Source organism: Somniosus microcephalus, chromosome 4 (genome assembly GCF_052327205.1).
Source record: "Somniosus microcephalus isolate GS21.2 chromosome 4, FLI_Smic_1.0, whole genome shotgun sequence".
Classification (NCBI taxonomy): domain Eukaryota; kingdom Metazoa; phylum Chordata; class Chondrichthyes; order Squaliformes; family Somniosidae; genus Somniosus; species Somniosus microcephalus.
Window position 1 is genome coordinate 200,916,854 of NC_140990.1, and position 17,966 is coordinate 200,934,819.

Sequence of the window (17,966 nt, forward strand, 5' to 3'; positions counted from 1 at the left end):
AGTAAATGTTGGTCCCTTAGAGGATGAGACCGGGAAATTAATGGTGGGAAATATGGAGATGGCAAAAACACTGAATGAATATTTTACATCAGTCTTTACAGTAGAAGACACTAAGAATATCCCAACACTGGACAAACGGGGGGCTAAAGGGGGGGAGGAGCTAAACACGATCAAAATCACTAAGGAAGTGGTACTCGGTAAAATAATGGGACTCAAGGCGGATAAATCACCTGGACCTGATGGCTTACATCCTAGGGTCTTGAGGGAAGTGGCGGTAGGGATTGTGGATGCATTGGTAATAATTTTCCAAAACTCCCTGGACTCGGCAATGGTCCCGGCAGACTGGAAAACTGCTAATGTAACACCCTTATTTAAAAAGGGCAGTAGACAGAAGGCTGGAAACTATAGACCGGTTAGCCTAACCTCTGTGGTAGGTAAAATTTTGGAGTCCATTATTAAGGAGACAGTAACAGGACATTTGGATAATCATAATTTAATAGGACAAAGTCAGCATGGTTTTATGAAGGGGAAGTCATGTTTGACAAATTTGCTGGAGTTCTTTGAGGAAGTAACATATAGGGTGGATAAAGGGGACCCAGTGGACGTAGTGTATTTAGACTTCCAAAAGGCATTTGACAAGGTGCCACACAAAAGATTATTGCTTAAGATAAAAAATCATGGGATTGGGGGTAATATTCTGGCATGGATAGAGGATTGGCTATCTAACAGAAGGCAGAGAGTTGGGATAAATGGTTCATTCTCAGACTGGCAATCAGTAACTAGTGGTGTTCCGCAGGGGTCAGTGCTGGGTCCCCAACTCTTTACAATCTATATTAACGATTTGGAGGAGGGGACCGAGTGTAACATATCAAAGTTTGCAGATGATACTAAGATTGGGGGGGAAAGTAGTGAGTGAGGGGGACATAAAAAACCTTCAAGGGGACATAGACAGGCTAAGTAAGTGGGCAGAGATTTGGCTGATGGAATACAATACTGGAACGTGTGAGGTTATGCACTTTGGCAGGAAAAATCGTAGAGCAAGTTATTATCTTAATGGCAAGAAACTGGAAAGTACTGAAGTACAAAGGGATCTGGGGGTCCTGGTGCACGAAACTCAAAAGGTTAGTATGCAGGTGCAGCAAGTGATTAAGAAGGCCAATGGAATGTTGGCTTTCATTGCTAGGGGGATAGAATATAAAAATAGGGAGGTATTGCTTCAGTTGTACAAGGTATTGGTGAGACCACACCTGGAATACTGCGTACAGTTTTGGTGTCCATACTTAAGAAAGGACATACTTGCTCTCGAGTCAGTACAAAGAAGGTTCACTCGGTTAATCCCGGGGATGAGGGGATGGACATATGAGGAGAGGTTGAGTAGATTGGGACTCTACTCATTGGAGTTCAGAAGAATGAGAGGCGATCTTATTGAAACATATAAGATTGTGAAGGGGTTGGATCGGGTGGATGCGGGGAGGATGTTCCAGATGATGGGTGAAACTAGAACTAGGGGGCATAGTCTTAGAATAAGGTGCTGCTCTTTCAAAACTGAGATGAGGAGGAACTACTTCACTCAGAGGGTGGTAGGTCCATGGAATATGCTGCCCCAAAAAACTGTAGAAGCTACATCATTACATAAATTTAAAACAGAAATAGACAGTTTCCTAGAAGTAAAGGGAATTAAGGGTTACGGGGAGCGGGCAGGAATTTGGACATGAGTCTAGGTTCGGATCGGTCATGGCCCTGTGGTTAGCGGAGCGGGCCCAGGGGCCATGTAGCCTGATCCTGCTCCTATTTCGTGTGTCTAATTCTGTTAGATGCAGGAGATGGTTCTGTGATAGTGGATTGGCAGTTAGGATCAGATCAGCCATGATCTTATTGAATGGCAGAGCAGGCCCGAGGGGCCGATTGGCCTACTCCTCCTATTTCTTATGTTCTTATGTATCAGGGCACTTAGAAAATCATAACATGATTAGGCAGAGTCAACAGTCAACATGGTTTTATGAAAGGGAAATCGTGTTTGACAAATTCATTAGAGTTTTTTGAGGATGTAACTAGCAGATAAAGGGGAACCAGTGGATGTAGTATATTTGGATTTCCAAAAGGCATTCGATAAGGTGCCACATCAAAGATTATTACACAAGATAAGGGCTCATGAGGTTTGAGGTAATATAGCAGCATGGATAGAGAATTGGTTAACGGACAGAAAACAGAGAGTTGGGATAAACAGGTCTTTTTCAAGTTGGCAGGCTGTAACTAGTGGGGTGCCGCAAGGATCAATGCTGGGGCCTCAGCTATTTACAGTCTATATTAATGACCTAGATGAAGGGACCGAGTTTACTGTATCCAAGTTTGCTGATGATGCAAAGTTAGGTGGGACAGTAAGCTGTGAGGAGAACACAGAGTCTGCAAAGGGATATAGATAGACTAAGTGAGTGGGCAGTAAGGTGGCAGATGAAGTATAATGTAGGAAAATGTGAGGTTATTCACTTTGGTAGGAAGAATAGAAAAACAGAATATTTTTTAAATGGTGAGAATTTTTTAAATGTTGGTGTTCAGAGAGATTTAGGTGTCCTCGTGCAAGAAACACAGAAAGCTAGCGTGCAAGTACAGCAAGCAATAAGGAAGGCAAATGGCATGTTGGCCTTTATTGCAAGGGGGTTGGAGTATAAGAGTAAGGAAGTCTTGCTACAATTGTACAGGGCCTTGGTGAGACCACACCTGGAGTACTGTGCACAGTTTTGGTCTCCTTATCTAAGGAAGGATATACTTGCCTTGGAGGCGGTGCAACGAAGGTTCACTAGATTGATTTCTGGGATGAGAGGGCTGTCCTTGATGCGAGATTGTGTAGAATGGGCCTATACTCTCTGGAGTTTAGCAGAATGAGAGGTGATCTCATTGAAATATATAAGATTCTGAAGGGGATTGACAGGGTAGATGCTGAGAGGCTGTTTCCCCTGGCTGGAGTGTCTAGAACTAGGGGGCATAGCCTCAGGATAAGGGGTAGGCCATTTAAGACCGAGATGAGGAGGAATTACTTCCATCAGAGGGTTGTGAATCTTTGGAATTCTCTGCCCCAGAGGGCTGTGGATGCTGATTCTTTGAGTATATTCAAGGCTGAAATAGATAGATTTTTGGACTCTAGGGGAATCAAGGGATATGGAGATCGGGCGGGAAAGTGGAGTTGAGGTCGATGATCAGCCATTGAATGGCGGAGCAGGCTCAAGGGGCCGTATGGCCTACTCCTGATCCTATTTCTTATGTTCTTAAACATGGGTCCCTTACAGGCTGAGCCAGGAGAAATTATAATGGGGAATAAGGAAATGGCAAAGAAATTAAACAAATGCTTTGGGTTTGATTTTAATAGCTATTTGGAGGCGGGTCAGTTGCGACAATTGGAAAAAATGGCTTCAGACACCCAACCCGCCTCCATCCCACCCCCACGCGATTTTCGTGAGTGTCTTTTCAGTTGCTCCCAAACTGACCCGACTCCAACCGGTGGGACAGGTAGTTAAGGCAGTTAAGAGCCTGTTAATTACCTTCATAATCCTATTTTGATAGAGGTTTCCCATTTTCGTGCCTTTGGCTCCTGTTTCCTGTCTTGTCAGAAACAGTCCAGCTGCAAGGAGACGAGTTTCTCGAGGACATGATATGTAGTCATTATTGGTGCAGAACTTTAAAAGTGCTCCTGTAACATGGCTGACATTCAAATGCAACAACTTTGTTGTTGGAGCTTTGGGATAAGATTTTGCAAATCTACTGACCTTGTGACTGGTCAAGCTGACACACATCTGCTGTTTGAACTGATTGGGATAATTTCAGGCCACTTTGAATGTGCGCTTGCAAGATTCTTGCCTCAACTGAAATCTATAACAACGGGATGGGAACGATTTACATCCTCTCATCCTGGTCGTCAGATTTGGAGGAAGATCAGCGCGGCTTAGTGCTGCCGGATGAACAAATGGCTCAGCACACAGCCTCCTTGCAGGACGAGGAAGAGGATGAGTAGGAGGACGGGGAGTGATGCCTTCCGGGGCCAGATGTGACCAATCCAGCAGCAGGCGATCACATTGATGGCTGTCAGGCAAGGGATGCACTCAGCCATGCCAGATTCGCGTAAGCCAACGCTTCAACCACAGGTGGCTGGCACATGGAGATGAATATAAATCCGACAGTCTCAAACCCCAGGCATCATCTGTCCAATAAACAGTGGTTTGCGCTCAGTGTCACCACCACCATTCTACATGGAAATCGCCCCGAGCCCTCACTCTTGAACTTCCATTTCCCAGAACACAGAGGCCACACTTTAGGTGATCTCAGCAAATCATTAAACCTTTTTCGACACTAAACCCATGTGCATCTGCTCACAGATCTTGAGCTCACCTCCTCAGCAATTTGCAGCCAAGCTGCCTTGGTTTGCTGCTGAGGGCTCTTCCTTCTGCTTCCAGGGAAGAGGAGCGCCTGACATCCTCTAACTCCCTCAACAAGAGCATGGAGAGAGCATTAATATTACTAAGCAAATGATTGGTACACATCTGGCATCTTTTTCATTTCATAGTCAGATAATAAAGTCATATATCAAAAAATCATGAATCTCTGGAATAATATGACCAGCAATATCATTCATTAAATTTTGCTCAGAACAGACGCTGTCAACTCCCCTTTCTAGATAATAAAGTACCAAGCCATCCCAATGACATTTGTATGCAAAGGGGACATGGCCCCTTTAAATTTTCAAACAAACAATGCGTCATCAGACGCGAGAAACTGACATCCTCCGAGCAATTGCCTGGAGGGACCCGCACGTCGGCCGTAACGAGGCCAATGAAGCCAAAATTGGAAGTGCTGGGAGGCGGCAGTCGGTTGCGGGTCCAAAAGCTGCAGAGCAGCGGACCCGCCCTCAACCTGCATCCGTTATTAAAATCGAGCCCCTTGTGTCTGTCTTCATGGAAGAAGATGCAAAAAACATTCTGGAAATAATGGAGAACCTAGGATCTAGTGAGAATGAGGAACTAAAAGAAATTAGCATTAGTAAGGAAATAGTACTGGAGAAATTAATGGGACTGAAAGACGATAAATCCCCTGGACCTGATTATCTACATCCTAGGGTTTTAAAAGAGTTGGCTATAGAGTTAGTGGATGCATTGGTTGTCATCTTCCAAAGTTCCATAGATTCTGGAACAGTTCCCGCGGATTGGAAGGTAGCAAATGTAACCCCACTATTTAAGAAAGGAGGGAGAGATAAAACGGGGAACTATAGACCAGTTAGCCTGACATCAGTAGTAGGGAAAATGCTAGAATCTATTATTAAGGACGTGGTGACAGGGCACTTAGAAAGTAAAACAGGATTGGGCAGAGTCAACATGGATTTATGAAAGGGAAATCGTGTTTGACAAATCTTATTTTTTTGAGGTAGTAACTAGCAGGATAGATGAGGGGGAACCAGTGGATGTGGTGTATTTGGATTTTTCGAAGGCATTTGATAAGGTGCCATAGAAGAGGCTATTGAACAAAATTGGAGCTCATGGGATTGGGGATAATACACTAGCAGGGATTAAGGATGCGCTAACGGACAGAAAACGGAGAGTAGGAATAAACGGGTCATTTTCGGGTTGGCAGGCTGTAACTAGTGGGGTACCGCAAAGATCAGTGCTTGGGCCTCAGCTATTCACAATCTACATCAATGATTTGGATGAGGGGACCAAATGTAATATATCCAAGTTTGCTGATGATACAAAGCTGGGTGGGAATGTAAGTTGTGAGGAGGATGCAAAGAGGCTTCAAAGGGGATATAGACAGGCTGAGCGAGTGGGCAAGAACGTGGCAAATGGAATATAATGTGGAGAATGTAAAGTTATCCTCTTTGGTAGGGAAAAATAGAAAAGCAGATTACTTTTTAAATGGTGAGAGATTGGGAAATGTTGGTGTCCGGAGGGACCTGAGTGTTCTTGTACACGAATTGCTGAAAGTTAATATGCAGGTACAGCAAGCAATTAGGAAAGCAAATGGTATATTGGCCATTATTACAAAAGGATTTGAGTATAAGAGTAAAGATGTCTTACTGCAATTATATAGGGCCTTGGTGAGACCACACCTGGAGTATTGTGTACAGTTTTGGTCTCCTTACCTAAGGAAGGATATACTTGACATAGAGGGAGTGCAACAAAGATTCACCAGACTGGTTCCTGGGATGGGGGGATTGTCCTATGAGGAGAGATTGAGTAAATTAGGCCTATATTCTCTAGAGTTTAGAAGAATGAGAGGTGATCTCATTGAAACATATAAAATTCTTACAGGGCTCGACAGGGTAGATGCAGGGAGGATGTTTCCCCTGGCTGGGGAGTCTAGAGCCAGGGGTCACAGTCTCAGAATAAGGGCATTTAGGACTGAGATGAGGAGAAATTTCTTCACTCAGAGGGTGGTGAATCTTTGGAATCCTCCACCCCAGAGGGCTGTGGAGGCTCAGTCGTTGAGTATATTCAAGACAGAGATCGATAGATTTTTAAATATTAAGGGAATCGAGGGATACGAGGATAGTGCAGGAAAGTGGAGATGAGGTAGAAGATCAGCAACGATTTTATTGAATGGCGGTGCAGGCTCGAAGGGCCGAATGTTTAGAAGAATCATTTAGAAGAATGAAAGGTGATCTCATTGTAACATACAAAATTCCTACAGGACTTGATATGGTAGATGCAGGGAGGATGTTTCCCCCGGCTGGGGAATCTAGAACCAGGAGTCACAGTCTCAGAATAAGGGGTCGGCCATTTGAGACTGATATCATTGCTTATGAGTAAGCAGAACCTTTTGAAGTCCTTTGAAGGTATGAAGATCATTGGTGGTTGCATTGTTTTTTTGGTGATATGTAGGGAATCCAGTCAGAATAGATTTCCATTTAAATAGCGTGCCAATGCAGAAGGTGGTGGTGAAGTCCATCTGAACCAAGTGTGTCCTCTCTAGAGCATAGCTCTTCATACTGATGTCTGTGAAGGGATCCACTAGGTCATCACATTTCTGTCCATGTGTCAACAGGGTTCTGTGTTTTTCTGTATTTTTTGAGGTACAAGCATGTTATTTCTGTTGCTACATAATTAATACTACATTTTCTGCAATGACCGCCTATTTTAATTTGGTTAGGTGAAGCTGTCTTTTGGAAGGTAGGACAGATGGTTGCTGGGAGTGTGTTAATATTTGCAAGGGGCCCTCCCTCCACACACAGATCTACAAACAACTTGCCTAAAGGGTAGAAACTGGAGGCGATGGAGAAATCAAAGATGTGATGTTTTCATCTCTGAAGCAGTTATAAAAATAATCTTATGATTAGCTAAACATTATACTTTTCACAATCTAATTAAAATATATCTGTGGAATTAAAAAATTGCTGTAAATACATAGCGGATCGGTCAGCATTTGGAAAAAGATAGGTTAACAGTTTGGGTGGAGGCCCTTCGGCAGAAAATTTGTAGTGGGTTTACACAGTTTCCTCACCAAAAATTGCACCGGTAAAGTAATAAGTTGTGCTGATTTTCTTTTTTATATGCACCTGAGTATGAGGTCCTTTTAATATATGTTTTGTTTAGAAATGATAGTTTTCACTCCATTTTATGAGATCTTGCCAACCATCGATTGTTCACATTTTCTTTTACGGTACTGCATGCTACCCTCCAGTGAAGCAACTCATCTAATTTTTTTTATCTCCCTCACATGATCTATTCTTGGTTATTCAGCTTCTGTGGCTCAGGAGGCAGGTGAGCAAGTCTGCCATCAACAGTTGCCCAAGGGTGATTTGATAGAGATGCCCTTCAAAAAAAAAAAAAAAAAAAAAAAATCCCCACCCATCATGTAGAGACGCCTGACTTCAGTGTTAGTCCACATGGCATTCTTCAGATTAGGAGCTCCTTCGCGTGAGAATTGAACTTGTGTTCCTCCACTCCAAGCACTGTGTTTTTGTTATACCCTCTTACACATATATTGAATCTTAAATATTTGTTGGTTAAGAATATTGGCTGCTGATGGAATGCAATCAAGTTACTGATATTGGTCCACTAGCCTGTTCATTTTCCCAATTGTTAAACACCAGTTTTATCTACATGAAATTCTTGAAATGAACGACTCCCCACAGGAAACAGAAGGAGATTGTCCCCTCTCTGAAGTAAAAAAAAATTTCCTCGGTGGATCCAGGCTACAATTCCGGCCTGGACCACCAGGTGGGGCCCACTTCCAGCCTTTGGTGGGCTGGTACATCTGATCTCCTCAGGCATGCTGTCACTGATGAAACAGCAGGATCCTCTGAGGAAAGCAGGAAGTCCCAATGTAGGGAGTCCTGATTCCTCCTCTGCTGCGTCTATGGCCTTGTTTGGAGTGAGTAGAAGCTCTGTCCCCAACAGGCCATGCACGAAGGTTACGACCCGGCATAACTGCACCCCAGCTTAATTTGCGACCTTTGTGCCGCATTTCCACCAGAGTTAAGGTAGTAGTGCGTCAGAAGGGCCGTGGATTTTAAGCCCCTAGACCTTGAGCTGCTTACCCTGTAGGAAGCTGGAGTTGACAGTTGAAACAAGATTCCATTTGGAGCATGTACAGTTGAACTTTGGTGAAATTTATGCTCAAGGTTGGGGAATATTAGCAGTGGAGAATGGAACATCTTTACCATTTGCAGCCAGCAGCAGGTTAAAACAGCTCTACATCTGGTAAATGAAAAATGGTTAAATGAAGGTACAGGAAAGGTACTCCTATACTGTGTCTTTCTTGCCTTTCTAACAGTATCACTGCAGTTACAATGCAATTCACAGCAATTATATAGAAAAGTACTTTAAATATTTCCACACTTTTTTTGTTTTTCAGAATGGTTGAAGACAATTTTCCTGTCCCACTGCAGCCACTGCCACACAATACCCCTGCTTGGGCTCGACGACTCCGGAGCTGTGAGGTTGATTAGCTACTTGTATACCTGCTTTATTTCTGGATATTGCCCCATGTTGATTTCTATTTCAGTAACATTGACTTTTAAAATGATTTTTATCTGTTGGGTGCAATAGACACTCTTGGGGAGTCAAATAAGCTGTGCTTCAGTATGAGATCAAATCTTTCTAAAGTTGCATTGTTTTATTTTTTAACATTTTTCAGGCGAGCACAATTTTTTAAATCAAAAGTTCGGAACAGAAAGTAAAGCAAACTACAGTCCATATACAAAAAGGGCATGCATATGTGATGTATAGAGTGTAGAAATTTATGCATCTAGAAATTAAAAGGGAAAGTTCTGGAAATGAACAACATGCAAGAATTCTGAGGAAAGGTTAATGTTTTAGGAGAGACCCATCTTTCTCTCTTTCAGATGCTGACTGACCTGTGTGCATTTCTAGCAGTTTCTGTTTTTATTTCAGATTCCCAGGATTCATTTTTTTAAAAATTTTTACTAATTTATACACCGAGTAGGAGGAGGACTTGCTGCTCCTGCTCTCCTAAATTGAGATAGGTATTGGGACTGTGGTCCTCGCTGGCCATCCTGGGCAATGCACTACCTGTAGCTGGTCTGGAGTGCTGCTCCGAACCACCTGCTAGGAGGCATGCAGGAGTGGCCCAAAGTTAACTTTCTTCCCTTATCCCTCAATGGAAAGCAGCCTGAGATTTTGTGCTATTATGTATTAGTGCTTCACAACCTCTACCAGGAGTGGATGGTTAAATATGAGCTCTGCACTGGCTTCACTGTAATTAGAAACTTCTGCACAAACCAGAAACATTATAGTATTGTATAAGGTCAGTGCTAGCTGGGTCTTGACACGATTACAATATTCTGTCATTTTTGTCTTGGCATATTACCTTTCGCAACCTTCCCTGCATGCACGCAGGGGTTAAACTACTTTCACTCCAGTGAGGCAGGCTAAAATAGCCCCAGCCTTTAGAGTATTCGCTGACGATCACAAAGATACAGTTGAGGGTGGACATTTTGTCCATTTATTTTATTTGTTCCTGGAAATCTGTGACCTCCCCCATGACAGCATCTAACCGCATCATGAAAGACTCAAGTTGTTGCCTCCATAAGAGCATCCAAATATTGATTACTCTTTGCTTGAAGAAGTGCCTTCTGGTATCCGTCCTTAACTTGCCTTTTACCAGATTGTACCTATGTCTTCTGTCCTGCAGTCATGGCTTAATTTAAAATAGTGCTTACGATTAATCTTGTCTATTCCATTTAGTATTATACACCACTATAAGGACCCCTCTCATTATTCATTGTTTAGCTGTGGATCAGGGTTTAGATGTTTCTCTTGTGGCTCAGTGATCAGAACCGAATGCAGTATTCAAGATGTGGACTGACCAGAACATCTCACAGTCTCACCCGATGGCATCAGACTGTAAGAGTTAGTGGTGATGAAAGGAACAGAGGGCAACAAGAAGAAAGCATGGCCAAAAGAATTGTACAAACATGTAATTGCCTTACTTATTATTCCAGAAAATTGGAGACTCCTACCGTGGGTACTGTGAGAGCGAAACTGAATTGGAAAATGTATTAACGGTGCACAAACAGCAAACACAAAGTGTCTGGGGGACACGACAGTCTCCGAGCCCTGCCAAACCTGCCACCCGGCTGATGTGGAAGTCCCAATATGTACCATATGATGGAATTCCATTTGTCAATGCAGGTCAGAACAGAGTGCTCTTCAGAAAATGGTTACCTTCCATTGGAGAGAGATTTTGTTGGCGATTATTAGATAACTAATGTTTTAAAAACTTTTTCTTAATCCCGCTGCCCCATTTTATATATCTTTACCCACAATGTTAGAGTTCTTGTTCCAACTCACTTCACACACCGTTCCCTGAACAGTAGAGTCCTGGGCCTTTGCCAATGTCACCTTTGTCCTAGGTGAGTTGAATTAGAGTGCGACAGATTGATTTTTCTCCATCTTCTATAATCTTAGAATTTTACAACATAAAAGGACGCTATTCAGCTCATCATGCTTGTGCCAGTTCTCTGAAAGAGCTATCCATTTAACCCCAATCCTATATCCTTTAAAATGTTTATTTTTCAAATATTTATCTACTTCCCCTTTAAAAGCTATTATGTATTCTGCTTCCACAACTGTTTTTGGCATGGTCATAACAACTTTCTGCATAAAAAAAATTCTCCTTGCCTCTTCTTTGGAATGATTTTAAATTTATGCTTTCCAGCTACCAACTCACCAAGCAGTAAAACCCTCTATTTCCTTCTCCCTCATATGCTTATCTAGCCTCCTTTTAAATGCATCTATACTATTCGCTTCAACCACTCCCTGTGGTAGCGAGCTCCACATTCTCACCACTCTCTGGGTAAAGAAGTTTCTTCTGAATTCTCCATTTGATTTCATAGTGACTATCTTATATTGATGGCCTCTAGTTTTGCGTTTCCCCACAAGTGGAAACACTCTCTCTCTTATATACTCTATCAAAACCTTTCATAATTTTAAAGACATCTATTAGGTCACCCCTCAGCCTTTTTTCAAGGGAAAAGAGACCCAGCCTGTTCATCTTTTCCTGATAGGTATATCCTCACATTTCTGGTATCCTCCTTGTAAATCTCTTTTTGCACTCCCTCCATTGCCTCTATATCCTTTTTATAATATGGCGACCAGAACTGTACACAGTACTCCAAGTGTGGTCTAACCAAGGTTCGATACAAGCTTAGCATAACTTCACTACTTTTCAATTCTATCTCTCTAGAAATAAACCCTAGTGCTTGGTTTGCTTTTTTATAGCCTTATTAACCTGCATCACCACCTTTAGTGATTTGCATATTTGTACTCCGAGATCCCTTTGCTCTTCTACCCCATTTAGATTATTTTCCAAGTAATATGTGGCCTCCTTATTTTTCTTACTAAAATGTAATCCCTCACATTTATCTGTGTTGAAATTCATTTACCAATTATATGCCCATTCTGCAAGTTTATTCATGCCTTGTAATTTGTTGCAGTCCTCCTCGGTATTGACTCTTCTCCCCCAATTTGGTGTTATCCACAAACTTGTATTTTTGATTCCAAAGTCTAAATTGTTAATATAAATTGTCCCAGCACTGATCCTTGTGCGACCCCACCCCACCTCCTGCCACTGTGAATAGCAACCCATTACCCCTACTCTCTGCTTTCTGTCTTGAAGCCAGCTAGCAATCCATCCTGCTAATTGTCCCTTGACTCCACATTCTCTGATCTTATTCATTAGTCTATTATGTGGTACCTTTTGTCTGTTTCAACTACAATAACGCTGCATCATATAAAGGAGCATAATCATGTGAAATAACAAGAATTGCTGCCTAGATAACCATATATTCCCAGGGTAAATAATGTAGTGTATGTACCTTTAAGAGCCCGTGTACTGTAATACCGGTAGTGACCACTCGGGTATATAAGCCTGTATAGCGTCTTGTATCTTTTAGTTCACCTCCAGACTTTGTTCAGTAAACACCTGTTAAACCAACTCCTGCATTCCGTGTCTCCATTAACACACGGATACAACAAATAAGTTTCAAATTAAATGTCTGTTCGGTATCAATATTATTATTATTAAGGTACAAGAAACAGATGTTTTTCTATAGTCTTCATAATTTAAGCCTCTCATCTTCAGTACCATCCTAGTGAATCTCTTCTGTACCCTCCATGGCCTTGACATCCTTCCTGAAATGGGGTGCACGGAATTGGATTCCGTTGTTTAGCTGTAGCCTAACAAATAATTTTTGTAGAGTTAGCATTACTCTTTGCATTTGCATGCTAGCCCCTGTTTATTAAATCTTTTTTTTTACAGCTTTACTAACTTGTCCTCTCCATTAAAAATTTGTCTATCTGAACACCTAAGTGTCTTTGCTCTTTTACTCCTTAAAGTTTTACCATTTAGTGTATATTTCTTAACCTTGTTCTAAATCCTAAATCCCAAAATGTATCATCTCGCATTTCTCAAAATTAAATTTCATGACTGCGCAACCTACTAACCTCTCTCTGTCCTCCTTGAATTACTCACCGTTAACCACACTCCCTAATCAAGCCCCTTATACTTGTCAAACACCTTTTGGAAATCATAAACGCAACATCCACTGCAGTTCCTTTATGAATACACTCTGTTATTTCATCAAATAATTTTTCTAAATTTGTCAGACACAACTTGCCTTTTACAAATCCATGCTAGCTGTCCTTAATTAACCTAATGTCTTTCTAAGTGAGTATTCATTTTCTACCACTACTGATATTAGGCTGACCAGTCTATGGTTACCCCTTATCCCTTCTTGAGCAGAGGTGTTGACCTCTAGTCCTCTGGTACAGCTTCCATGTCCATGATTGTGGTGAGAACCACTGCTATTTCCTTTCTGATTTCCTTCAACATTCTAGGATGCTTGCCATCAGGGCCTCCTTTGAAAGTCCTTATCCTCCCCTGATATTTGCAGCTTGAGTTCTAATTTGAATTTTGATCCCATACATTATTGTTCCTTGGGTTACAGATGTGACTGATGCTGCAATGACTTAGAAAATTTCAAGTGTGTTCCTCACACAATGCATTAAAAAAATATCTTCAAAAAAATCCAATGTTGACTTAATAAATCTGAATTTGTAAAATATTAGTGTACTTTTGTTGTGACTATATTTTGCAGTTTGGGATATGATCCGAGTTACCAGTGAAGGCAACACACAAAATTACTAGAATTAGAGTGCACTAGTATAATGGTTATGATCCTGGACTAGCAACCCAAAGGTTCAAATCCTATCAAGGCAAGTTGCAAAATTAAATTTGCCAGAGTAGAAAAAATGATCATGAGTTCTACCGGATTGTGGTTAAAAACCAAAATAGTTTACTAGGCAACTCAGCTTTCTTCTTCTTCTTAGGCTGTCCCTTGGAACCAAGGATGACTTGCTTCCGCATTAAAAATGAGTTCGCAGGTGACTGATGAGTCCACTGTGGGACCTACAGTCTCTGTCACAGGTGGGGCAGACGGTGGTTGAAGGGGCGGTTGGGCGGAGTGCTTGGGTTGACGTGCGCTCCTTGCGCTGCCTGCGCTTGGCTTCCGCTTGCTCCCGGCGAAGAGTCTCGAGGTGTTCGGAGCCTTCCCGGATGCTTCTCCTCCACTTTGTGCAGTCTTGGGCTAGGGATTCCCAGGTGTCGGTGGGGATGTTACACTTTTTCAAGGAGGCTTTGAGGGTGTCCTTGAAGCGTTTCCTCTGCCCACCTGGGGCTCTCTTGCCGTGCCGGAGCTCCGAGTAGAGCGCTTGTTTTGGGAGTCCCGTATCGGGCATGCGGACAATGTGACCCGTCCATTGGAGCTTTGTAAGACAAAGATCCTCTACCAACCTACCCCTGCCACACAGTACTGCCCCCCCGATTATCAAAATCCACGAAAAGGCCTTGGACAACGTGGACCACTTTCCATACCTCGGGAGCCTACTGTCAGTCAACAAGGGCAGACGTTGACGACAAAGTCCAACACTGCCTTCAATGTGCCAGTGCAGCCTTCGGTCGCCTGAGGAAGAGAGTGTTTGAAGACCAGGACCTTAAACCCGGCACTAAGCTCATGGTCTACAGAGCAGCAGTGATACCCGCCCTGCTGTATGCCTCAGAGACATGGACCATGTACAGCAGGCACCTCAAAGCACTGGAGAGGTACCACCAATGCTGCCTCCGCAAGATCCTCCATTGGCAGGATAGGCGCACCAACGTCCGTGTTCTTGCTCAGGCTAACATCCCCAGCATCGAAGCTTTGACCACGCTCAATCAGCTCCGATGGACGGGTCACATTGTCCGCATGCCCGATACGAGACTCCAAAAACTCAACTTTAAGAGGAAGCTAGCTAAGTACCTGAGGGAGAAAGGAATAGAAGGATATGCTGACGGGGTGGGAGGAGGCTCGTGTGGAGCATAAACACCGGCATAGACCAGTTGGGTTGAATGGCCTGTATCTGTGCTGTAATTTCTATGTAATCTATGATTCCTTCAGTTTTATGACATTTCTATCACCCTTGGGCCAGTATTTCTACATTGAAGCCTGACAGGATGTTGCAGCTCCATGTTGACCCTTTCTGATAATATGGATTTTAAACCAGCCTTTGTAAGCATTCAAGAGTTATACAGGTTTCATGAGAGTGTAATTTGACTGATTTATAACCTGATCATCATATACATGTGTTACTTTCAGGAAGTAGGGCCATAGTCATGGAATGCCAATTTGGGCCAAGGCGAAAAGGAGTTCAACCTAAGAAAACAGAACAAGAGAGCATCTCAAATCAGAATTATAAGGCAACTTGTGCTGCACGGTAGGAATCCCACTTGAATAATACGAACAAATGTGCAATCATTTTTAAATTGTCTGAAACTGATCCATTCAGGATAACATTGTGACTTTTGTGGGCTTCTGATATTCACTTCAGTGCAATGCAACACTAAAAGTGGAAGCAACAATGCCACCCTAGCTGCTCAGATCCTTTAATATGAGTCAGGGAAAAATTTGTATTCATGTCTCATGGGCAATAATAGGCAAGGGACAATGTTGATTGGGGGATGGCTACAATTGGTCTCAACGTCTTTAAGTGAGGGAGAGGATAAATTGAGCAATATTTCCACTTCTAACTGCTGTGCTAGTTAAGGTGGGAAACTTTGGGGAATGGGGGTTTGAACTTGCTTCCCATTACTGTGGTTCTGTGGCACTCTGTCCTTTCACCTGGAATTTACAGCACAAAAACACGCCATTCAGTCCAACTGGTCTATGCCAGTGTTTATGCTCAACACAAGCTTCATACTACTCTAATTACCTCTTCCCACCCGGCCCTCGTGTCCCCCTCCCCCTCTCTCCTCAAGCATCCCCTTAAATGCATTAACGCTCTCTGCTTCCACCACTCGATGTAGCAGCAAGTGCCACATTCTCACCATTTTCTGTACAAAGAAATTCCTTGTAAATTCTTTGTTTAATCTGTAAGTGTCTCTTATATTTATGCCCCCTTCTTGTGGACTCACCCATGTGGAAACAGTTTCTCCAAATTTACCCTACCAAACCCCTTCATAATTTTAAAGACCTCTATCTGGTCTTCTCTTAGTCTTCTCGTTTCCAGAGAAAAGAGCCCCAGCCTGCTGAATCTTTCCTGATAGATGTATTCTTCTATGGACATCAGAACTGCACAGAATACTCCCAAGTGTGGTCTAACCAAGGTTCTATATCAATTTAACATTACCTTCCTGCTTTTGTATTCTATTCCTCTAGAAATGAACCCGTCTTTATGGCTTTATGAACTTGTCTTGCTACTTTTAACTGTATGTATCTGTAGTCCCAGATCTCTCTGCTCCTCTACCACATTTGCTCTGGGAAATAGGTGACCTCCTTATTCCTCCTACCAAAATGAACCACCTCAACCTTCACTATTTGAATTTTATTTGCCATTTATCTGCCTATTTGGTGCAGTTCGCCACATTATTTCCTGTACCCCATCCTAAATTTGGTATCATTGCAAATTTCAACACCAGACCTCCAATTTCCGAGTCCAAATCATTTATGTATATGGTGAACAACAGTTGTTTCACCACGGATCCCTGCAGGAAACAACTTCCCACGTTGACAGTCCAAGAAACTTTCCTTAACTTCTGTTTTCTGTTTTATTACCATCTTTCACGTCATTATGCTACCTGGCCTCTGATGCCACACACCCTGACCTTTGTCATGAACCTTGTATGTGGCAACTTATAAAAGGCCCTTGTCTATTCTTTCTGTTATTTCTTTAAAGAATTCAATTAGGATGGTTAGACATGACTTTAAGAAATCCATGCTGACTTTTTTTATTATATTCTCTGTCTCTAGATGGTTTTTTATCTGTCCTGTTATAATATTTTTTTAACTAGTGACATTGCTCTCCTGTTAAATATGCAATTAATTTGCAATAAAATGTTGTATGGAGTTATAAGGAGCAGTGTGAAAAATATGCTTTGATACAAAAATAATTTATTTGGAGAAAAATTACCGTACCCGAGCAATATTGGCAGAGTTTAGAATCCTTTGAAGAACTTTGGCTGGCAGGAACTAAAACCAAACACAACTTTCCCTTTTTTTCTTTCGCCCCCCCCTCCCAAATTGTGTTTCTAAGTCTTAAGGTACTGATTCCACAGGCCCCAGCTTCAGCTACAAGTAGTCTGATTTGTTTTTTTGTTCTTGGAATGTAGACAACTTTGCAAGGCTGCATTTACTACCTGTCCCAGTTGCTTTGAGAATGTGGTAGTGGACAGCCTTTTGAGCCTCTGCAGCCCTTGTGGTGATGGTGTTAGATAAGCAATTCTGAGATATTGATCCAGTGACAATGAAGAAACAGTGATACACATTCAAGTTAAGATAATGTATGACTTGGAGGGGACCTTAGAGGGATGGTATTTCTACAACATTTAATGGGTACAGTAATGTAATGGTTATAGTGCTGGACCAGCAATCCTGAGGTCACAAGTTCAGATCCAACCATGGCAAATTGTGAATTTGAATTCAGGGAAGGAAGCCTGCCATGACTACCCTGTCTTACAATTCCAGTCATACATTACATGGTTGACTCTTAATGCCCTTCAAATTGGCCTAACAAGCTACTCAGTTGCAAACAACCACTACAAAGTTCAATAATAAGTTAAATAGTTGCTTACAAGAGGGCCAAATCAAGATTTTTCAACATGCCATGAATGGACCAATCCATCTGTCTTACTAGAGCCAAGTTGAAGGGTTGTGGAGAAGTTGCTAGTCTCTCTCATGTTTTGGACATGAACCAGATTTATATCTTACAGAGCACTGGCACATAAATGAATCAGCCTTCACCAGAATTTGGCAGGACACATTTGAAATGAGAATGGCTTATTTTGCCATATACTTGATAGCATTCTCACATCTAATAAGTTTTCAGATTCTCTCTGTGGTCAAAGTGAATTTTCTCTACTTTTAGTTGAGTGCACCCTACAGCGAAACTTACTAGAGCAGCATCCTGTGGTGGATGCCCCGATTCAGA

General features: G+C 42.3%; 1 protein-coding gene across 9 annotated transcripts in view; it reads left to right on the forward strand.

The window, feature by feature from the left end:
- Positions 1-17,966, forward strand: part of LOC147120133 (calcium-responsive transcription factor-like) — a 73,557-nt gene that overhangs the window by 25,221 nt on the left and 30,370 nt on the right. For all 9 annotated transcript variants that reach the window (XM_085985698.1, XM_085985700.1, XM_085985699.1 and 6 more), the window contains 3 exons: positions 8,839-8,923; positions 10,448-10,637; positions 15,140-15,257. In XM_085985698.1, coding sequence (XP_085841824.1) covers positions 8,839-8,923; positions 10,448-10,637; positions 15,140-15,257 — 393 coding nt within the window. The remainder of the gene's footprint in view (positions 1-8,838; positions 8,924-10,447; positions 10,638-15,139; positions 15,258-17,966) is intronic.